Genomic DNA, 17,048 nt, shown 5'->3' with positions numbered 1-17,048 from the left:
AAGCGTCTGCTAAATGGGATATATTATTATTATATTATTAATTATATGGGAGGAACTGTTTCTTTGCTAACCCCTCAACATAGAATACCTGCATGTGCTCACACTCTCTCAAATAATTGAGAAAATAGCCTTTCTATATTATTCAGCTATATTCAATTGTATTCTTCATACTATAAAATAATGCCACAGAATTCGAAGCACATCTTGTCAGCTAAATGAACTAGTCGTAGCCCACATCCATATGGCATTGCCAGATAAGGACCTAACATAAGACTACAATTTATTCTTATCATATTTCTGTAGACTTAAAAAAGTATGGATTTATTGTGATGGTGTAGACTATATTACATTGATTTATTGTGATGGTGTAGACTATATTACATGGATTTATCGTGATGGTGTAGACTATATTACATGGATTTATTGTGATGGTGTAGGTAGACTATATTACATGGATTTATTGTGATGGTGTAGGTAGACTATATTACATGGATTTATTGTGAAGGTGTAGGTAGACTATATTACATGGATTTATTGTGATGGTGTAGGTAGACTATATTACATGGGTTTATTGTGATGGTGTAGACTATATTACATGGATTTATTGTGATGGTGTAGACTATATTACATTGATTTATTGTGATGGTGTAGACTATATTACATGGATTTATCGTGATGGTGTAGACTATATTACATGGATTTATTGTGATGGTGTAGACTATATTACATGGATTTATTGTGATGGTGTAGACTATATTACATTGATTTATTGTGATGGTGTAGGTAGACTATATTACATGGATTTATTGTGATGGTGTAGGTAGACTATATTACATGGATTTATTGTGATGGTGTAGGTAGACTATATTACATGGATTTATTGTGATGGTGTAGACTATATTACATGGGTTTATTGTGACCTCATGTAGTCTAGCCCATAGTCCTATAAGGTTAGTATCACACCTCATGTAGTCTAGTCCATAGTCCTATAAGGTTAGTATCACACCTCATGTAGTCTAGCCCATAGTCCTATAAGGTTAGTATCACACCTCATGTAGTCTAGCCCATAGTCCTATAAGGTTAGTATCACACCTCATGTAGCCTAGCCCATAGTCCTATAAGGTTAGTATCACACCTCATGTAGCCTAGCCCATAGTCCTAAATGTTTTGTTAAGGTTTGTATTGCAACTAAGGCAGCCAAATAACTTCTTAAAAGTAAGCACATAACATATACTTTCTCTTCATTCTCTCTCTCTGCTGGTCTTTTTAGGTTACCTTCTCTGTCTCTCATCCCTCAGCTGTTCTACATTTTCCCTAACTAGCTCATTCTCTCTTTCCCCACCTGTTCTCTCTCCCCCTCTGATTAGGTCTCTATTTCTTTCTCTGTTCCTGCTACTTTCAGTGTCTGATTCTTGTTTGTGTTTTTTGATGCCAGAAGCAAGCTGTCGTCTCGTTTGCTTCCACCTTGTCCTGTCCTGTCGGAGTCTGCATGGCAGGTGCAACCTGCATTATACTACGTTCTTTTGTTCCATTGACTACGTTGGAAGAGGATTTATGCCATTCCTGTTTTTTATTAAAGAACTCTGTTTTCTGTTAAAACCGCGTTTGGGTCTTCACTCAAGTTCATAACAGAAGAATCAGACCAAGAATGGACCCAGCGGCTCCGGACCCTTTTCACTCCGCCGTCGAGATCCAGGGAGCGATGCTAGGCAGACACGAGGAGGAATTGTCTGCTGCTCAACATGCCGTTGAGACCCTGGCCGTCCAAGTCTCCGACCTCACAAGACGGGTTCACCAACTCCACCTCGATCCACCGCCCACTTCCAGGGTTTCCGAGTCTCCGGAGCCCAGGATCAACAACCCGCCGTGTTACTCTGGGGAGCCCACTGAGTGCCGCTCATTCCTCACTCAGTGTGATGTGGTGTTCTCTCTCCAGCCCAACACTTACTCCAGGAGCGCAGCCCGCATCGCCTACGTCATTTCTCTCCTTACCGGACGGGCGCGTGAGTGGGGCACGGCAGTCTGGGAGGCGAGGGCTGAGTGTATTAACCAGTATCAGGACTTTAAGGAGGAGATGATACGGGTTTTTGACCGTTCTGTTTTTGGCGAGGAGGCTTCCAGGGCCCTGTCTTCCCTATGTCAGGGGAATAGATCCATAACGGATTATTCTATTGAGTTTCGCACTCTCGCTGCCTCTAGTGACTGGAACGAGCCGGCTTTGCTCGCTCGTTTTCTGGAGGGTCTCCACGTCGAGGTTAAGGATGAGATCCTCTCCCGGGAGGTTCCTTCCAGTCTGGACTCCTTAATAGCTCTCGCTATTCGCATAGAGCGACGGTTTGATCTTCGTCGCCGAGCTCGTGGAAAGGAGCTCACGTTCTCCGTTGCTCCCCTCTCCACATCACTGCCACCTGCCGCATCACTGCCACCCTCCCCCGCCGGCTCGGATGCTGAGCCTATGCAGCTGGGGGTATTCGCATCTCGGCCAAGGAGAGGGAACGGAGAATCACCAATCGCCTCTGTCTCTACTGCGGCTCCGCTGGTCATTTTGTCACCTCATGTCCAGTAAAAGCCAGAGCTCATCAGTAAGAGGAGGGCTACTGGTGAGCGCAACTACCAGGCCTCTCCTTCTGGATCACGCACTACCTTTCCGGTCCATCTCCGCTGGCCCGGTTCATCTGCTTCCTGCAGTGCCTTGATAGACTCTGGGGCGGAGGGCTGTTTTATGGACGAGACCTGGGCTAGGGAACATGACATTCCTCTCAGACAGTTAGGGGAGCCCAGGGCCTTGTTCGCTTTAGATGGTAGTTCTCTCCCCAAGATTCAGGGTGAGACGCTGCCTTTAACCCTCACTGTCTCTGGTAATCATAGCGAAACCATTTCTTTTTTAATTTTTCGTTCACCTTTTACACCTGTTGTTTTGGGTCATCCCTGGCTAGTGCGCCATAACCCTTCTATTAATTGGTCTAGTAATACTATCCTATCCTGGAATGTTTCTTGTCATGTAACCTGTTTAATGTCTGCTATCCCTCCTGTTTCCTCTGTCTCTTCTTCACAGGAGGAGCCTGGCGATTTGACAGGGGTGCCGGAGGAGTATCACGATCTGCGCACGGTGTTCAGTCGTTCCAAGGCCACTTCTCTCCCTCCACACCGGTCGTATGACTGTAGTATTGATCTCCTTCCGGGAACTACTCCCCCGGGTAGATTATACTCTCTGTCGGCTCCCGAACGTAAGGCTCTCGAGGATTATTTGTCGGTTTCGCTCGACGCCGGTACCATAGTCTCCTCCTCCTCCCCCGCCGGCGCGGGGTTCTTTTTTGTTCAGAAGAAGGACGGGTCCCTGCGCCCATGCGTGGATTATCGAGGGCTGAATGACATAACAGTTAAGAATCGTTATCCGCTTCCTCTTATGTCTTCAGCCTTCGAGATCCTGCAGGGAGCCAGGTTTTTCACCAAATTGGACCTTCGTAACGCCTACCATCTCGTGCGCATCAGGGAGGGGGACGAGTGGAAGACGGCGTTTAACACTCCGTTAGGGCACTTTGAATACCGGGTTCTTCCTTTCGGCCTCGTTAACGCTCCAGCTGTCTTTCAGGCACTAGTTAACGACGTCCTGAGAGACATGCTGAACATTTTTGTTTTCGTTTACATGGACGATATCCTGATTTTTTCACCGTCTCTCTCGATTCATGTTCAGCACGTGCGACGCGTCCTCCAGCGCCTTTGGAGAACTGTCTTTATGTGAAGGCTGAGAAGTGCACTTTTCATGCCGCCTCTGTCCCTTTTCTCGGTTCCGTTATTTCCGCTGAGGGCATTAAGATGGATCCCGCTAAGGTCCAGGCTGTCATTGATTGGCCCGTTCCTAAGTCACGCGTCGAGCTGCAGCGCTTTCTGGGCTTCGCTAATTTCTACCGTCGTTTCATCCGTAATTTCGGTCAGATGGCAGCTCCTCTCACAGCCCTTACTTCTGTTAAGACGTGCTTTAAGTGGTCCGTTTCCGCCCAGGGAGCTTTTGATCTTCTTAAGAATCGTTTTACATCCGCACCTATTCTTGTTACACCTGACATCTCTAGACAGTTTGTTGTTGAGGTTGACGCGTCAGAGGTGGGCGTGGGAGCCATTCTTTCTCAGCGCTCTCTCTGACGGCAAGGTCCATCCTTGCGCGTTTTTCTCTCATCGCTTATCGCCGCCAGAACGTAACTATGATGTTGGTAATCGCGAACTGCTCGCCATCCGCTTAGCCCTAGGCGAATGGCGACAGTGGTTGGAGGGGGCGACCGTTCCTTTGTCGTTTGGACTGACCATAGGAACCTTGAGTACATCCGTTCAGCCAAACGACTTAATGCGCGTCAGGCTCGTTGGGCTCTGTTTTTCGCTCGTTTCGAGTTTGTTATTTCTTATCGTCCGGGCTCAAAAACACCAAACCTGATGCTTTATCTCGTCTCTTCAGTTCTTCTGAGGTCTCCACCGACCCCGATGGGATTCTCCCTGAGGGGCGTGTTGTCGGGTTGACTGTCTGGGGAATTGAGAGGCAGGTAAAGCAAGCACTCGCTCACACTCCGTCGCCGCGAGCTTGTCCTAGGAACCTTCTGTTCGTTCCCGTTCCTACTCGTCCGGCCGTTCTTCAGTGGGCCCACTCTGCCAAGTTAGCCGGCCACCCCGGCCTTCGGGTACGCTCGCTTCCATTCGCCAGCGTTTCTGGTGGCCCACTCGGGAACGTGACGCGCGTCGATTTGTCGCCGCTTGTTCGGTCTGCGCGCAGACTAAATCTGGGAACTCTCCTCCTGCCGGCCGTCTCAGACCGCTTCCCATTCCCTCTCGACCGTGGTCTCACATCGCTTTAGATTTTATCACCGGACTGCCTTCATCAGCGGGGAAGACAGTTATTCTTACGGTTGTCGATAGATTCTCTAAGGCGGCTCATTTCATTCCTCTCGATAAGCTCCTTCTGCTAAGGAGACGGCTCAGATCATTATCGAGAATGTTTTCCGAATTCATGGCCTTCCGTCTGACGTCGTTTCCGACAGAGGCCCGCAGTTCACGTCTCAATTTTGGAGGGAGTTTTGCCGTTTGATTGGGGCTTCCGTCAGTCTCTCGTCCGGCTTTCATCCCCAGTCTAACGGTCAAGCCGAACGGGCCAATCAGACTGTTGGTCGCATTTTACGCAGTCTTTCTTTTCGTAACCCTGCGTCTTGGTCAGAACAGCTCCCCTGGGCAGAGTACGCCCACAACTCGCTTCCCTCGTCTGCTACCGGTCTATCCCCTTTTCAGTGTAGCCTCGGGTACCAGCCTCCGATGTTCTCATCTCAGCTCGCCGAGTCCTGCGTCCCCTCCGCTCAGGCTTTTGTCCAGCGTTGCGAGCGCACCTGGAAGGGGGTCAGGTCGGCACTTTGCCGTAATAGGGCGCAGACTGTGAGGGCCGCTAACAAGCGTAGGACCAAGAGTCCTAGATATTGTTGCGGTCAGAGAGTATGGCTCTCCACTCAGAACCTTCCCCTTAAGACAGCTTCTCGCAAGTTGGCCCCGCGGTTCATTGGTCCGTTCCGTATTTCCCAGGTCATTAATCCTGTCGCAGTGCGACTTCTTCTCCCGCGCTATCTTCGTCGCGTTCACCCGGTCTTCCATGTCTCCTGTGTTAAGCCCGTTCTTCGCGCCCCTGCTCGTCCCTCCCCCCCATCCTTGTCGAGGGCGCACCCATCTACAGGGTTCGTAAGATTTTGGACATGCGCCCTCGGGGTCGTGGTCATCAGTACCTAGTGGATTGGGAGGGGTACGGTCCTGAGGAGAGGAGTTGGGTTCCCTCTCGGGACGTGCTGGACCGTTCGCTGATCGATGATTTCCTCCGTTGCCGCCAGGTTTCCTCCTCGAGTGCGCCAGGAGGCGCTCGGTGAGTGGGGGGTACTGTCATGTCTTGTTATGTCTGTTCCTGTCCTTTCTCTTCATTCTCTCTCTCTGCTGGTCTTTTTAGGTTACCTTCTCTGTCTCTCATCCCTCAGCTGTTCTACATTTTCCCTAACTAGCTCATTCTCTCTTTCCCCACCTGTTCTCTCTTCCCCTCTGATTAGGTCTCTATTTCTTTCTCTGTTCCTGCTACTTTCAGTGTCTGATTCTTGTTTGTGTTTTTTGATGCCAGAAGCAAGCTGTCGTCTCGTTTGCTTCCACCTTGTCCTGTCCTGTCGGAGTCTGCATGGCAGGTGCAACCTGCATTATACTACGTTCTTTTGTTCCATTGACTACGTTGGAAGAGGATTTATGCCATTCCTGTTTTTTATTAAAGAACTCTGTTTTCTGTTAAAACCGCGTTTGGGTCTTCACTCAAGTTCATAACAGAGTCATGAAAATGAATGTAATTTCTGCATTTTACCTGTGATCCAAAATGAAATAAAATGTCATATTTTATAAGATAAAAGCTAAAAGACAATGAGATTTCATGACATTTACTTTGTCTTCATCATTCCCCTTGGCAGACGTTGGCATTCACCATCCACTTCGGCTAGCCTGTTTTTAGGCCTGTGTTTAAATCACTTTGGATGAGGTGTCAAACATGTGGTACAGGCTGTATTAGTATCCAGTATGTATGTGTTGGTATTGTATGTACAATATGGTAGCTTAAATCTGACATGGGTTGAACGGTGACCGTGTTACGTGTTACCACCACACTGGCAGTCACGGCAAATTCCACGTGACCGCTGAGTCATAAGTAACTGGGCTACTCCAAGACTTTGCTCTGTAAATGAATGGTGCTGATGGTTGTTAGTAGCCTACCACACTTGCTAACGGCCCTCAAGTCACTAATGGCCTGGTACTCAGGGCTACATTGTCCCTCCATCAGGTCCTAACTACCTGGTACTCAGGGCTCTATTGTCGCTCCATCAGGTCCTAATGGCCTAGTACTCAGGGCTCTATTGTCCTTCCATCAGGTCCTAACTGCTTGGTACTCAGGCCTCTATTGTCCCTCCATCAGATCCTAATGTCCTGGTACTCAGGGCTCTATTGTCCCTCCATCAGGTCCTAATGGCCTGGTACATTAGGGCTCTATTGTCCCTCCATCAGGTCCTAATGGCCTGGTACTCAGGCCTCTATTGTCCCTTTAACCACTCTGACATCAATGCAGTCAAAAAATCAAATCAAACATTTCGTGATTGAATTTGAATATCATCTGTCGCGTTGCAAGAGTCAGCTCCTCCAATAGCTTATTGATGCGTGGAATGAAAATGTGTTCTTATAAGCCCAGTCATGCAATTTTATGTGAAAACAGAGTTTTGGTCAGTGGTGTAAACTACTTACTTTAAAGTATATCTTAAGTATTAGTTTTTTGGGGTAGCTGTACTTTATTATTTATATTTTTGCCATCTTCTACTTTTACTTCACTACATTCATAAAGAAAATAATGTACTTTTTACTACATACATTTTCCCAGACACCTAAAAGTACTCAATACATTTTGAATGCTTAGCAGGACAGGACAACTGGCCAATTCATGCACGTATCAAGAGAACATCCCTGGTCGTCCCTAGTACCTCCGATCTGGCGGACTGTCGCGATCTGGCGGACTGTCACGATCTGGCGGACTGTCACGATCTGGCGGACTGTCACGATCTGGCGGACTGTCCCGAATCCCGCCGAAGGTGGTGCCTCTTCCTGTTCGGGCGGCGCTCAGCGGGCGTCGCCGCCGGTCTACTAGCTGCCACCGATCCCCTTTTCTGTTTCAGTTAGTTTTGTCTGATTTGTTACACTTGTTTCTTGTTTGGGTTTTGATTTGGGCTGTTTAAACCAGGTATGCCCGCCTGTTTTTGTGCGTGCTTGTTTTTCTGGTCATGTGGTGTGTGTGTGTTCTCGTGGACTATTTTCTCCGGACTGTTTGGTCCTGCTTTTGGGATGGTTTAAGTGATGCGCCTTTTAGTGTTGGCGTCACCGTTACTTGTTGTTCTGGATTAAAAGATCACGATTGAACTGCCTCTGCTCTCTGCGCCTGACTCTTCCACCCACTACTCCTAGAAGCCATGACACGGACTCACTAAACACAAATTATTTGCTTGTAAATGACGTCTGAGTGTTGGAGTGTTCCCCTGGCTATACGTAAATAATAACAAATTCTAAATTGTGCCGTCTGGTTTGCTAAAAATAACTTTTACTTTTGATACTTAAGTATATTTTAGCAATTACATTTACTTTCGATACCTAAGTATATTTAAAACCCAATACTTTAGACTTTTACTCTAGTAGTATTTTCCTGGGTGACTTTCACTTTTAATTGAGTCATTTTCTATCAAAGTATCTTTACTTTTACTCAAGTATGACAATTGGGTACTTTTTCTACCACTTGTTTTGATGGCCTCTATTAAAAAGTGGAGGACCCCAGCTTTATATTTCTTTCTCAACTGCTAATATTAAACACATTGCTTCGGTTTTACAACCAGCATAGCCAACCTGGCTGTTATGAAAATTAACCCCGGGAAAATCAATTGAATATATTTATGAAGACCATTTTAACTCAGCAGATGTCACAGAAACCCAGCCTAAAACCCCAAACAGCAAGCAATGCAGATGTAGAAGCACAGTGGCTAGGAAAAGCGTCTCCATTCGCTATTCGAGTGCATACGGATGACACTTTTTTTCCCCTCCTACCCATTTACATTTTTACATTACATTTAAGTCATTTGGTCTTATCCAGAGCGACTTACAAATTGGTGAATTCACCTTATGACATCCAGTGGAACAGCCACTTTACAATAGTGTTGTTCCTACAGGTGCATACCTTGCTGATAATGGCCCGTTCTAAATCAAATGATTTCACACATATTACTTAGTATTCAAGATTACAATGAGTATAGTCTGATGGGTGAGAATGTTAGGCCCCGCACTGGTTGTGCATATATGTTTGGATCTCAAAGACATTCTAAGGTTTCTATCATAACTAAAGTTGCCCAAATAACTCTTTATAATAAGCTTATAGGACTCCTGGAACAGGGTTTGAGAGATCAGGCTTAACCTACAAAAGCCTAGTGAAACGTGTTCTTATAAGCCCAATCATTGCACAATTGCTTGTCCAAAAAAAACAGAGTTTTGAATGGCCACTGATAAAAAGAGGAGGATCCCAGATTTGTAGTGTTTATTTATTTATTTATCAGCTCCTAAAATAAACCACATTAATCCGCTTTACAACCGTAGTAGGCTACCTGGGATATTAAAAACATAGCCTCACAAACCTCTTCCGCCATTCGCTATTAGCTTGTATAGGCTACGGATGACATGTCTGTTGTTGGGGGGGGGGCACAAATCTAAACTCATTTCATTCATACACTACATGACCAAGAGTATGTGGACACCTTCCTGTCGAACATCTCATTCCAAAATCATGGGCATCAATATGGAGTTGGTCCCCCCCTTTCCTGCTATAATAGACTCCACTCTTCCACTCTTCCACTCCACTCTTTGTGTAGTTCTCAAAATCTGTAGTAGACAAACCAGGGGTCCATCAGGGTTCCATCAGGGATCCATCAGGGGTCCATCAGGGTTCCATCAGGGATCCATCAGGGTTCCATCAGGGGTCCATCAGGGGTCCATCAGGGGTCCATCAGGGTTCCATCAGGGATCCATCAGGGGTCCATCAGGGGTAATCTCACCTACCAAACATCCTGTAAGCCATCTTAAATATACACCACATAACCTCCCCCTGCCACACACCCACGCACATGCACACAAACACACACAAACACACACACATGCCATCCCCCTTCTCCATCCCCCAAACACACTTCAAAATTGGCTCCAGGGTCCATGGATAGAGGAACTTGTGTTCAGACAATGTGAGAACCCTCCTACTACAAAATCCAGCAACTCACAGTTAGGAAACATTCCTGGCTGTATCGGGACCCGGTGACCTCATTCGTCGGAACAGGTGCCAGGAAGGCCTCTACGGTGTTCATTAACAGCGGACGAAGATGGGTATTTATCACCACAGTTCATCAACACGACCACAGACACTTTCAATAGCATCTCCATGCTGACTCATTGCATCAATACAGTAACATTGACAGACAGACAGAGGCCTTTTCTTGTAGACACTGAGAGTGGTAGCAAGCCCTGTGTTGGTCTACCCAAGAATAATGTAATTATAATAGAGTCTAATTGTACAATAGAATAGAATATCTTTATTTTCTGTCAGACTGATTGGTTATCTACATCTCAGTGTGAGAGGTGAGGCAATTGGTTTATAGCTGATTCATTTCCTCCATTTCAACACAGTAACAAAGGAATGCAGATTAGTGTAAACACACTCCCTCTTAGTTGGAAACTGGTGCAACGTGTGTGAACTGTGAAAGCCTAACCAACACGGTGGTCATCTAACCAGTACACGTCTGACTGACATAAATAAGACATACATTTGAGAAAACCTAATATGTAGTTTTTTTTTTTTTTAAAGAGCTTTGCTAATGTCAGGTAAGGTGTCACATCTATCCAGACCACTCCTTTAATACCAGCTCACTCTAATACTCTCAACAGGTGTCCTTACACCTAATAAGGAACCACATAACCTACTGGGCAAAGACGTCAATTCAATGTCTATTACACGTTGGGTTAACTTATTTTCATTGAAATAATGTGGAAACAACACAGATTCAACTAGTGTGTGCCCAGTGTAAAAAGACTGTTGGATTTTGTCATAGGTCTACACCCCCCCTCCCCTCCCCTCCCCAATACATCTGCAAATATTGGACTGTAAATAGTTCCTGTATTCTACTGATGCTAAAATATTGATTATATTCTACTTCATGTTCACATTCTTATCTTGTATTATTTCTTATTGTTGTATTGTCGAGAAGGAACCTGCAGGTTGGTACGATGTATACCATACCTATCATGTACACAGGACTAGCACGATTTAATAAAACCTAAAACAAAATACAAAAGCGGTAAATTCATATTCTGTTATTCATTTAGCCACAACACAAACACAATGATGGCGTGGGATGGATGCTGTGTTTGCGCTTCCAGTATGTGTGTCAGGATAGTTTAAAAAATACATTTCACGGTGTTGAATAAACTAAAGTATGTAATTTGATTTCTGTACCATCTCGACAGTTTGAAGCGGGCCGGGTAGGCGACGCTTTCCACTAGTTATCACAATCACAAAGTAATAATTGGCTATATTTTAAAAATGTATGAAAACAACCATTCGCTTTTTGGCCTTCATCTAGGGTTAGGCATAAGGTTAACTGTGTGGTTAAGATTAAGGTTAGATATAATATTACATTTTAAAACGAGAAATTGTAGAAATAGGCGGGGCTTATGACTTTGTTGCTGTGGTAACTAGTGACGACCGTAGACTACTTCCCCTCTCAGCACATGCGCACTATCCTACTTCAATCATTGACTGAGAGGAGATTACCGTTCTCCAAGCAGCAGGATATTATGCTGGTAGAACGATCGCGTATTTATTTTTATTAAATAAGAGTCCCCCTGCAAAGACCCTGCTAAACTGGGAATATATATATATATATATATATATATATATATATATATATATATATATATATATATATATATATATATATATATATATATATATATATATATATATATATATATATATAAAATATATATTTTTTTACCTCCAGTGCAGTACAACTGTTTTGTTAATTTTACGTAATTAAAAAACAAACATATTGTGTTATTTATTTCAGCATTTATTTTTGAAAGTTTACACAAATACTTGTACGATGAATGCGATTGTGTAGGCTATATTTAAAGAAATACACTTTTATTAAAATACAAATATATGTTATTGGATTTACTCTGTAGAGTCTGCAAAACTTAAATGGGTCTTCTGTGCTGGGCAATTGATTTAATACAGCTGCCTCCTTACTCGATTTAGCAATGGATTTAATACAGCTGCCTCCTTACTCGATTTGGCAATGGATTTAATACAGCTGCCTCCTTACGAGCAATGGATTTAATACAGCTCCTTACTCGATTTAGCAATGGATTTAATACAGCTGCCTCCTTACTCGATTTGGCAATGGATTTAATACAGCTGCGATTTAGCAATGGATTTAATACAGCTGCCTCCTTACTCGATTTGGCAATGGATTTAATACAGCTGCCTCCTTACTCGATTTGGCAATGGATTTAATACAGCTGCCTCCTTACTCGATTTGGCAATGGATTTAATACAGCTGCCTCCTTACTCGATTTGGCAATGGATTTAATACAGCTGCCTCCTTACTCGATTTGGCAATGGATTTAATACAGCTGCCTCCTTACTCGATTTGGCAATGGATTTAATACAGCTGCCTCCTTACTCGATTTGGCAATGGATTTAATACAGCTGCCTCCTTACTCGATTTGGCAATTGATTTAATACAGCTGCCTCCTTACTCGATTTCGATTTGGCAATGGATTTAATACAGCTGCCTCCTTACTCGATTTGGCAATGGATTTAATACAGCTGCCTCCTTACTCGATTTGGCAATGGATTTAATACAGCTGCCTCCTTACTCGATTTGGCAATTGATTTTGGCAATGGATTTAATACAGCTGCCTCCTTACTCGATTTGGCAATTTGATTTAATACAGCTGCCTCCTTACTCGATTTGGCAATGGATTTAATACAGCTGCCTCCTTACTCGATTTGGCAATGGATTTAATACAGCTGCCTCCTTACTCGATTTGGCAATGGATTTAATACAGCTGCCTCCTTACTCTACCCACTCCATTCACTGCAATGCAATACACGGTATATTGGATACTTATTGGCTTGTAGGGAAAACTTTTCTACCTGTCTCAGCTAAAGTGGGGTGGGAAACACTCAGTAGGGTCTCTACTAACCAAATATGGTTAGTTTTGGAGGAGGACTTTGTCACAAGGTGCTGGCTTTTCATTCTGCCCTCTCCATAGCTCCTAATGCAATACTCTGTAATAGACTGTACGTGGAACACATCCTTGCTTGTAGTTATAGGCCTCTATGTGTCGCTTTTCTATCCAGGTTAGCAGTGTACTGTAAAGACCAAGAAGACCAATACCACAGACAAGATTGAAAGATAATGCATAACACAGAGATGTGGTGATTATCACATTAAGGTCAGCAAAAGGCCTTTTCCGTAGTTTTAAAAATGAATTCCGTCGTAATTTTTTCTTTCTAACTGATATGAAACATACTGTCGTATGCCATTGTGACAAAACGTATTGGCATTGCCCTCTAATAAGACTGCCTTTAGAGAATAAGCACACATAAACACCACAACTACTGACTGTTTTCTAAAATGGAGGCACCGATGAGAAAATTCATAGTTTAGTGCCACGCCCACTACAAGCCCCATGCATTGCCAGATAGTGTAATGTCAGGTATTTGTGATGCGGAAGTAGTGTTTATTTTTATTCTCTTTCATACTGGCTTAAGGAATCCATCATTGTAAGATGTAATGCAAGTACTGCTACTAATTATATGTTGCATATTCATGGTTTATTACAGGGCGCCAGGGTAGCCTAGTGGTTAGAGCATTGGCCTAGTAACCGGAATGTTGCAAGTTCAAATCCCTGAGATGACAAGGTACAAATCTGTGGTTCTGCCCCTGAACAGGCAGTTAACCCACTGTTCCTAGGCTGTTATTGAAAATAAGAATTTGTTCTTAACTGACTTGCCTGGTTAAATAAGGTTAATTTTTAAAATAATTATCACACGCTCAAAATGCCACCTATTGTTCACCATTCTGTACTTTACTATTTATATTTCGGACAGCTTTTACTTTTACTTCACTACATTCCTAAAGAAAATCATGTACTTTTAACTCCATACATTTGAATGCTTAGCATGACAGGAAGATTGGACAGGAGTCACATGTGCTGAATACAACAGGAATACAACACCTTTACAGTGAAATGCTTACTTACGAGCCCCTAACCAACAATGCAGTTTCAAAAAATACAGATGACAATAAGAAATAAAAGTAACAAGTAATTAATATGTACATGTAGGTAGAGTTATTAAAATGACTATGCATAGATGATAACAACAGAGAGTAGCAGTGGTGTAAAAGGGGGGGTCAATGCACCGGGGACAGAGTCAACGCGCGGGGGCACCAGTTAGTCGAGGTAATTGAGGTACATGTAGGTAGAGTTAAAGTGACTCTGCATAGATTATTAACAGAGAGTAGCAGCAGTGTAAAAGAGGGGTCTGGGTAGCCATTTGATTAGATGTTCAGGAGTCTTATGGCTTGGGGGTAGAAACAGTCTAGAAGCCTCTTGGACCTAGACTTGGCACACTGGTGCTGCTTGCCGTGAAGTAGCATAGAGAACAGTCTATGACTAGTAGAGACCCAACTGGGTATTTCTCACCCCACTTTAGCTTGTTCTCACAATACAAGTGGCCATTGATTAAAATTCAATATAAATTTGAGTAAACTATCCACATAGCAATATTTAGAAAGGTGGACTTTTATTTAGAAGGTTTCTTCATTAGCATACGAACGTGGCGTCCTCATTTGTGCTGTTGGCAGAATACTAGTGGCGAGGAGGGGGAGGCAAAACCTTATTTGCCGTTCTCCTTGCTGCAGTATATTATCAAAACTCTGCATCTAGGGAACTGATGCTGAACCGCATCAAGGGAACAAGATTGATTCAAATGTTATCCTGTTGAATACGTCCATATTCTCAATATATCGGCAATCAAGGTGGAACTTTTAGAGAAAGTAGGTGAATCAAGTGTCTGGTGCGCAAAACTTTTTTTTTCTGACGGGGCAAATTGACCTGATCCCGCTGCAACCAGCTCGCCGAGGAGAGAAGAGCGCTCGCCTTTCTCCCAGCCCAGTGGATTGTAGCAAATTCTATTGTGATGCTAAAACGAAGTCGTAAGAGGGAGAGGGCTGACCAACGATCAGAAGTGAAGCTATCCACGGGATTTCTGCAAAATCCATTTGAAGTTAACATGTTTTTTTCGTTTGTTCCATCCATTTAATGTTATGTTTGTGGAGCGTTTCATTTTCACCACTTGTTGTTGACTGTTGGAACGAAGTAAAATTGTTTCAACAGACAGACTGCGGCGAGAGAGAGAAGGCAAACCATGTTTCATTCGCTGACTAAGATTCAGTAGTGTTAGGAAATGATTTAGCCTGTCTGATTGGAGTGGACATGCCCCTCTCGTTATGCGCTGCAGAAGACTTTAATAAGAAAAGGAAAATATAACAAATCATTCATTCAATCTTTTCGAAATCATTTTCCCTCTGCTGTGGGTCTGGTGGACTGAATAGGACCCGAGCCACCAGGACCAGGCTTCCTCGGCAGTGCTAGTGATTATGGATAGCAGTCTCTCCAGCTACAGTACAGTCATACACCGAGGAAAGACGCTGTTTCTGGAGGCTCGACTCCTGGGTGGGGCGCCCTGGGGGTTTCAGCTCAAAGGAGGTCTTGAACATGGAGAAGAGTTGATCGTCTCGAAGGTAAGACAGTTCTATGTCTATGTCAGTTGCACCCCTAGCTGAGTTTACTTATATACATATCCATGGACAATATCCATATTTCCGGGATCTAAACTAGAACTAGTGCACGCTCCCTCCCCATCCACCCTTCCCCCCAAATTGCTACTTTGTAATATCAGGCCTATGGACACAGCTGTCATAATTGGGATTAAGTGAAAAGTCCCCAAGGGCAACATTGTTACTACCCCCAGGCGAGGTGGAAGGAAGGACTGTGACGTTGCTACAGTGTTACAACGTGTCTGTTTACAGAGTCGTGTTACAATGTGTTTATTTCATAGAAGAGGAATTGAGCAATCTTTGATTTCCGATTGTATTTGATCTGCAGTACATGTTGCGACAGACAAATCATGTCTAGAACTCATCCGCGGTCAGATGTTTTTCCGTGTGCCTCATCAAGAGTAGGTTTACAGTTAGTAGAAGCATGGCTGCCAACTATTGATGAAAGCTTGGGGTGAGATTTTGCCTAGAAGGGGGGACTGTGGGTCCTCCCCCATTGAAAAGAAAAACAGTTTTAAAGCTAATTTCCTGCAATTCTATGCATTTTTACATGGTTTAGGCTTATGGGGGGGGGGGGGGGGGGGGGGGGCGAAGACGACGAAACACAGGTCATGTGTATTAAGAAAGCTTTGACCATTAAATGAACACAAACAATTTGACGACTTTGACATTTTGGGGGGGGGGGGGGGGATGAAATTTAAAACTATGCTAATATTTTTTTTAAACATATTTTTTTTAGATGGTTTGAAAATGTATTCAGACAGTAATGAAATTAGATGGGGAGACAGGCAAATGGCAAAAACAGTGAGAAGGTTGGTGGGAATGCTCTGCATAGGAAATACTAATATGAATGTTTGATGGCTTTGGGTAACCAAATATTAGATTGCAGTCTCCTTGTCCATTGAGTGCTGTCAATGTAAGGACACAAACATTTGTGTCCTTACCTGCTGCCTAAACCTCTCGCTGCCTAAACCTCTCGCTGCCATGCTTTTGTCTGCACCAGAAATCTGAGGTCTCATGATCGGCTCCATATGCTTTTACTTGTGTAGGATACTGTTAGTAATAACAACTATCTGAAGGCCTTTCACTGTGCTTTACATTACTACTGTTAGTGATAACAACTATCTGAAGGCCTTTCACTGTGCTTTACATTACTACTGTTAGGGATAACAACTATCTGAAGGCCTGTCACTGTGCTTTACATTACTACAGTTAGTGATAACAACTATCTGAAGGCCTGTCACTGTGCTTTACATTACTACTGTTAGTGATAACAACTATCTGAAGGCCTTTCACTGTGCTTTACATTACTACTGTTAGTGATAACAACTATCTGAAGGCCTTTCACTGTGCTTTACATTACTACTGTTAGTGATAACAACTATCTGAAGGCCTTTCACTGTGCTTTACATTACTACTGTTAGTGATAACAACTATCTGAAGGCCTTTCACTGTGCTTTACATTACTACAGTTAGTGATAACAACTATCTGAAGGCCTATCACTGTGCTTTACATTACTACAGTTAGTAATAACAACTACCTGAAGGCCTTTCACTGTGCTTTACATTACTACAGTT

At 43.8% G+C, this 17,048-nt stretch overlaps 1 protein-coding gene across 1 annotated transcript in view; it reads left to right on the top strand.

Annotated features, from left to right (window-relative positions):
* Positions 1-14,518: 14,518 nt before the first annotated feature.
* LOC135518413 (protein Shroom2-like) overlaps positions 14,519-17,048 on the top strand; it is a 67,679-nt gene continuing 65,149 nt past the window's right edge. Inside the window, exon 1 of the mRNA XM_064943585.1 lies at positions 14,519-15,434. Within this exon, the coding sequence (XP_064799657.1) occupies positions 15,291-15,434 (144 nt within the window). The 5' untranslated portion in view covers positions 14,519-15,290. The remainder of the gene's footprint in view (positions 15,435-17,048) is intronic.

This window comes from Oncorhynchus masou, chromosome 28 (assembly GCF_036934945.1).
Source record: "Oncorhynchus masou masou isolate Uvic2021 chromosome 28, UVic_Omas_1.1, whole genome shotgun sequence".
NCBI lineage: Eukaryota > Metazoa > Chordata > Actinopteri > Salmoniformes > Salmonidae > Oncorhynchus > Oncorhynchus masou.
The sequence above is the reverse complement of the archived record's forward strand: the minus strand, read 5'-3'. Positions and strand labels throughout refer to the sequence as shown.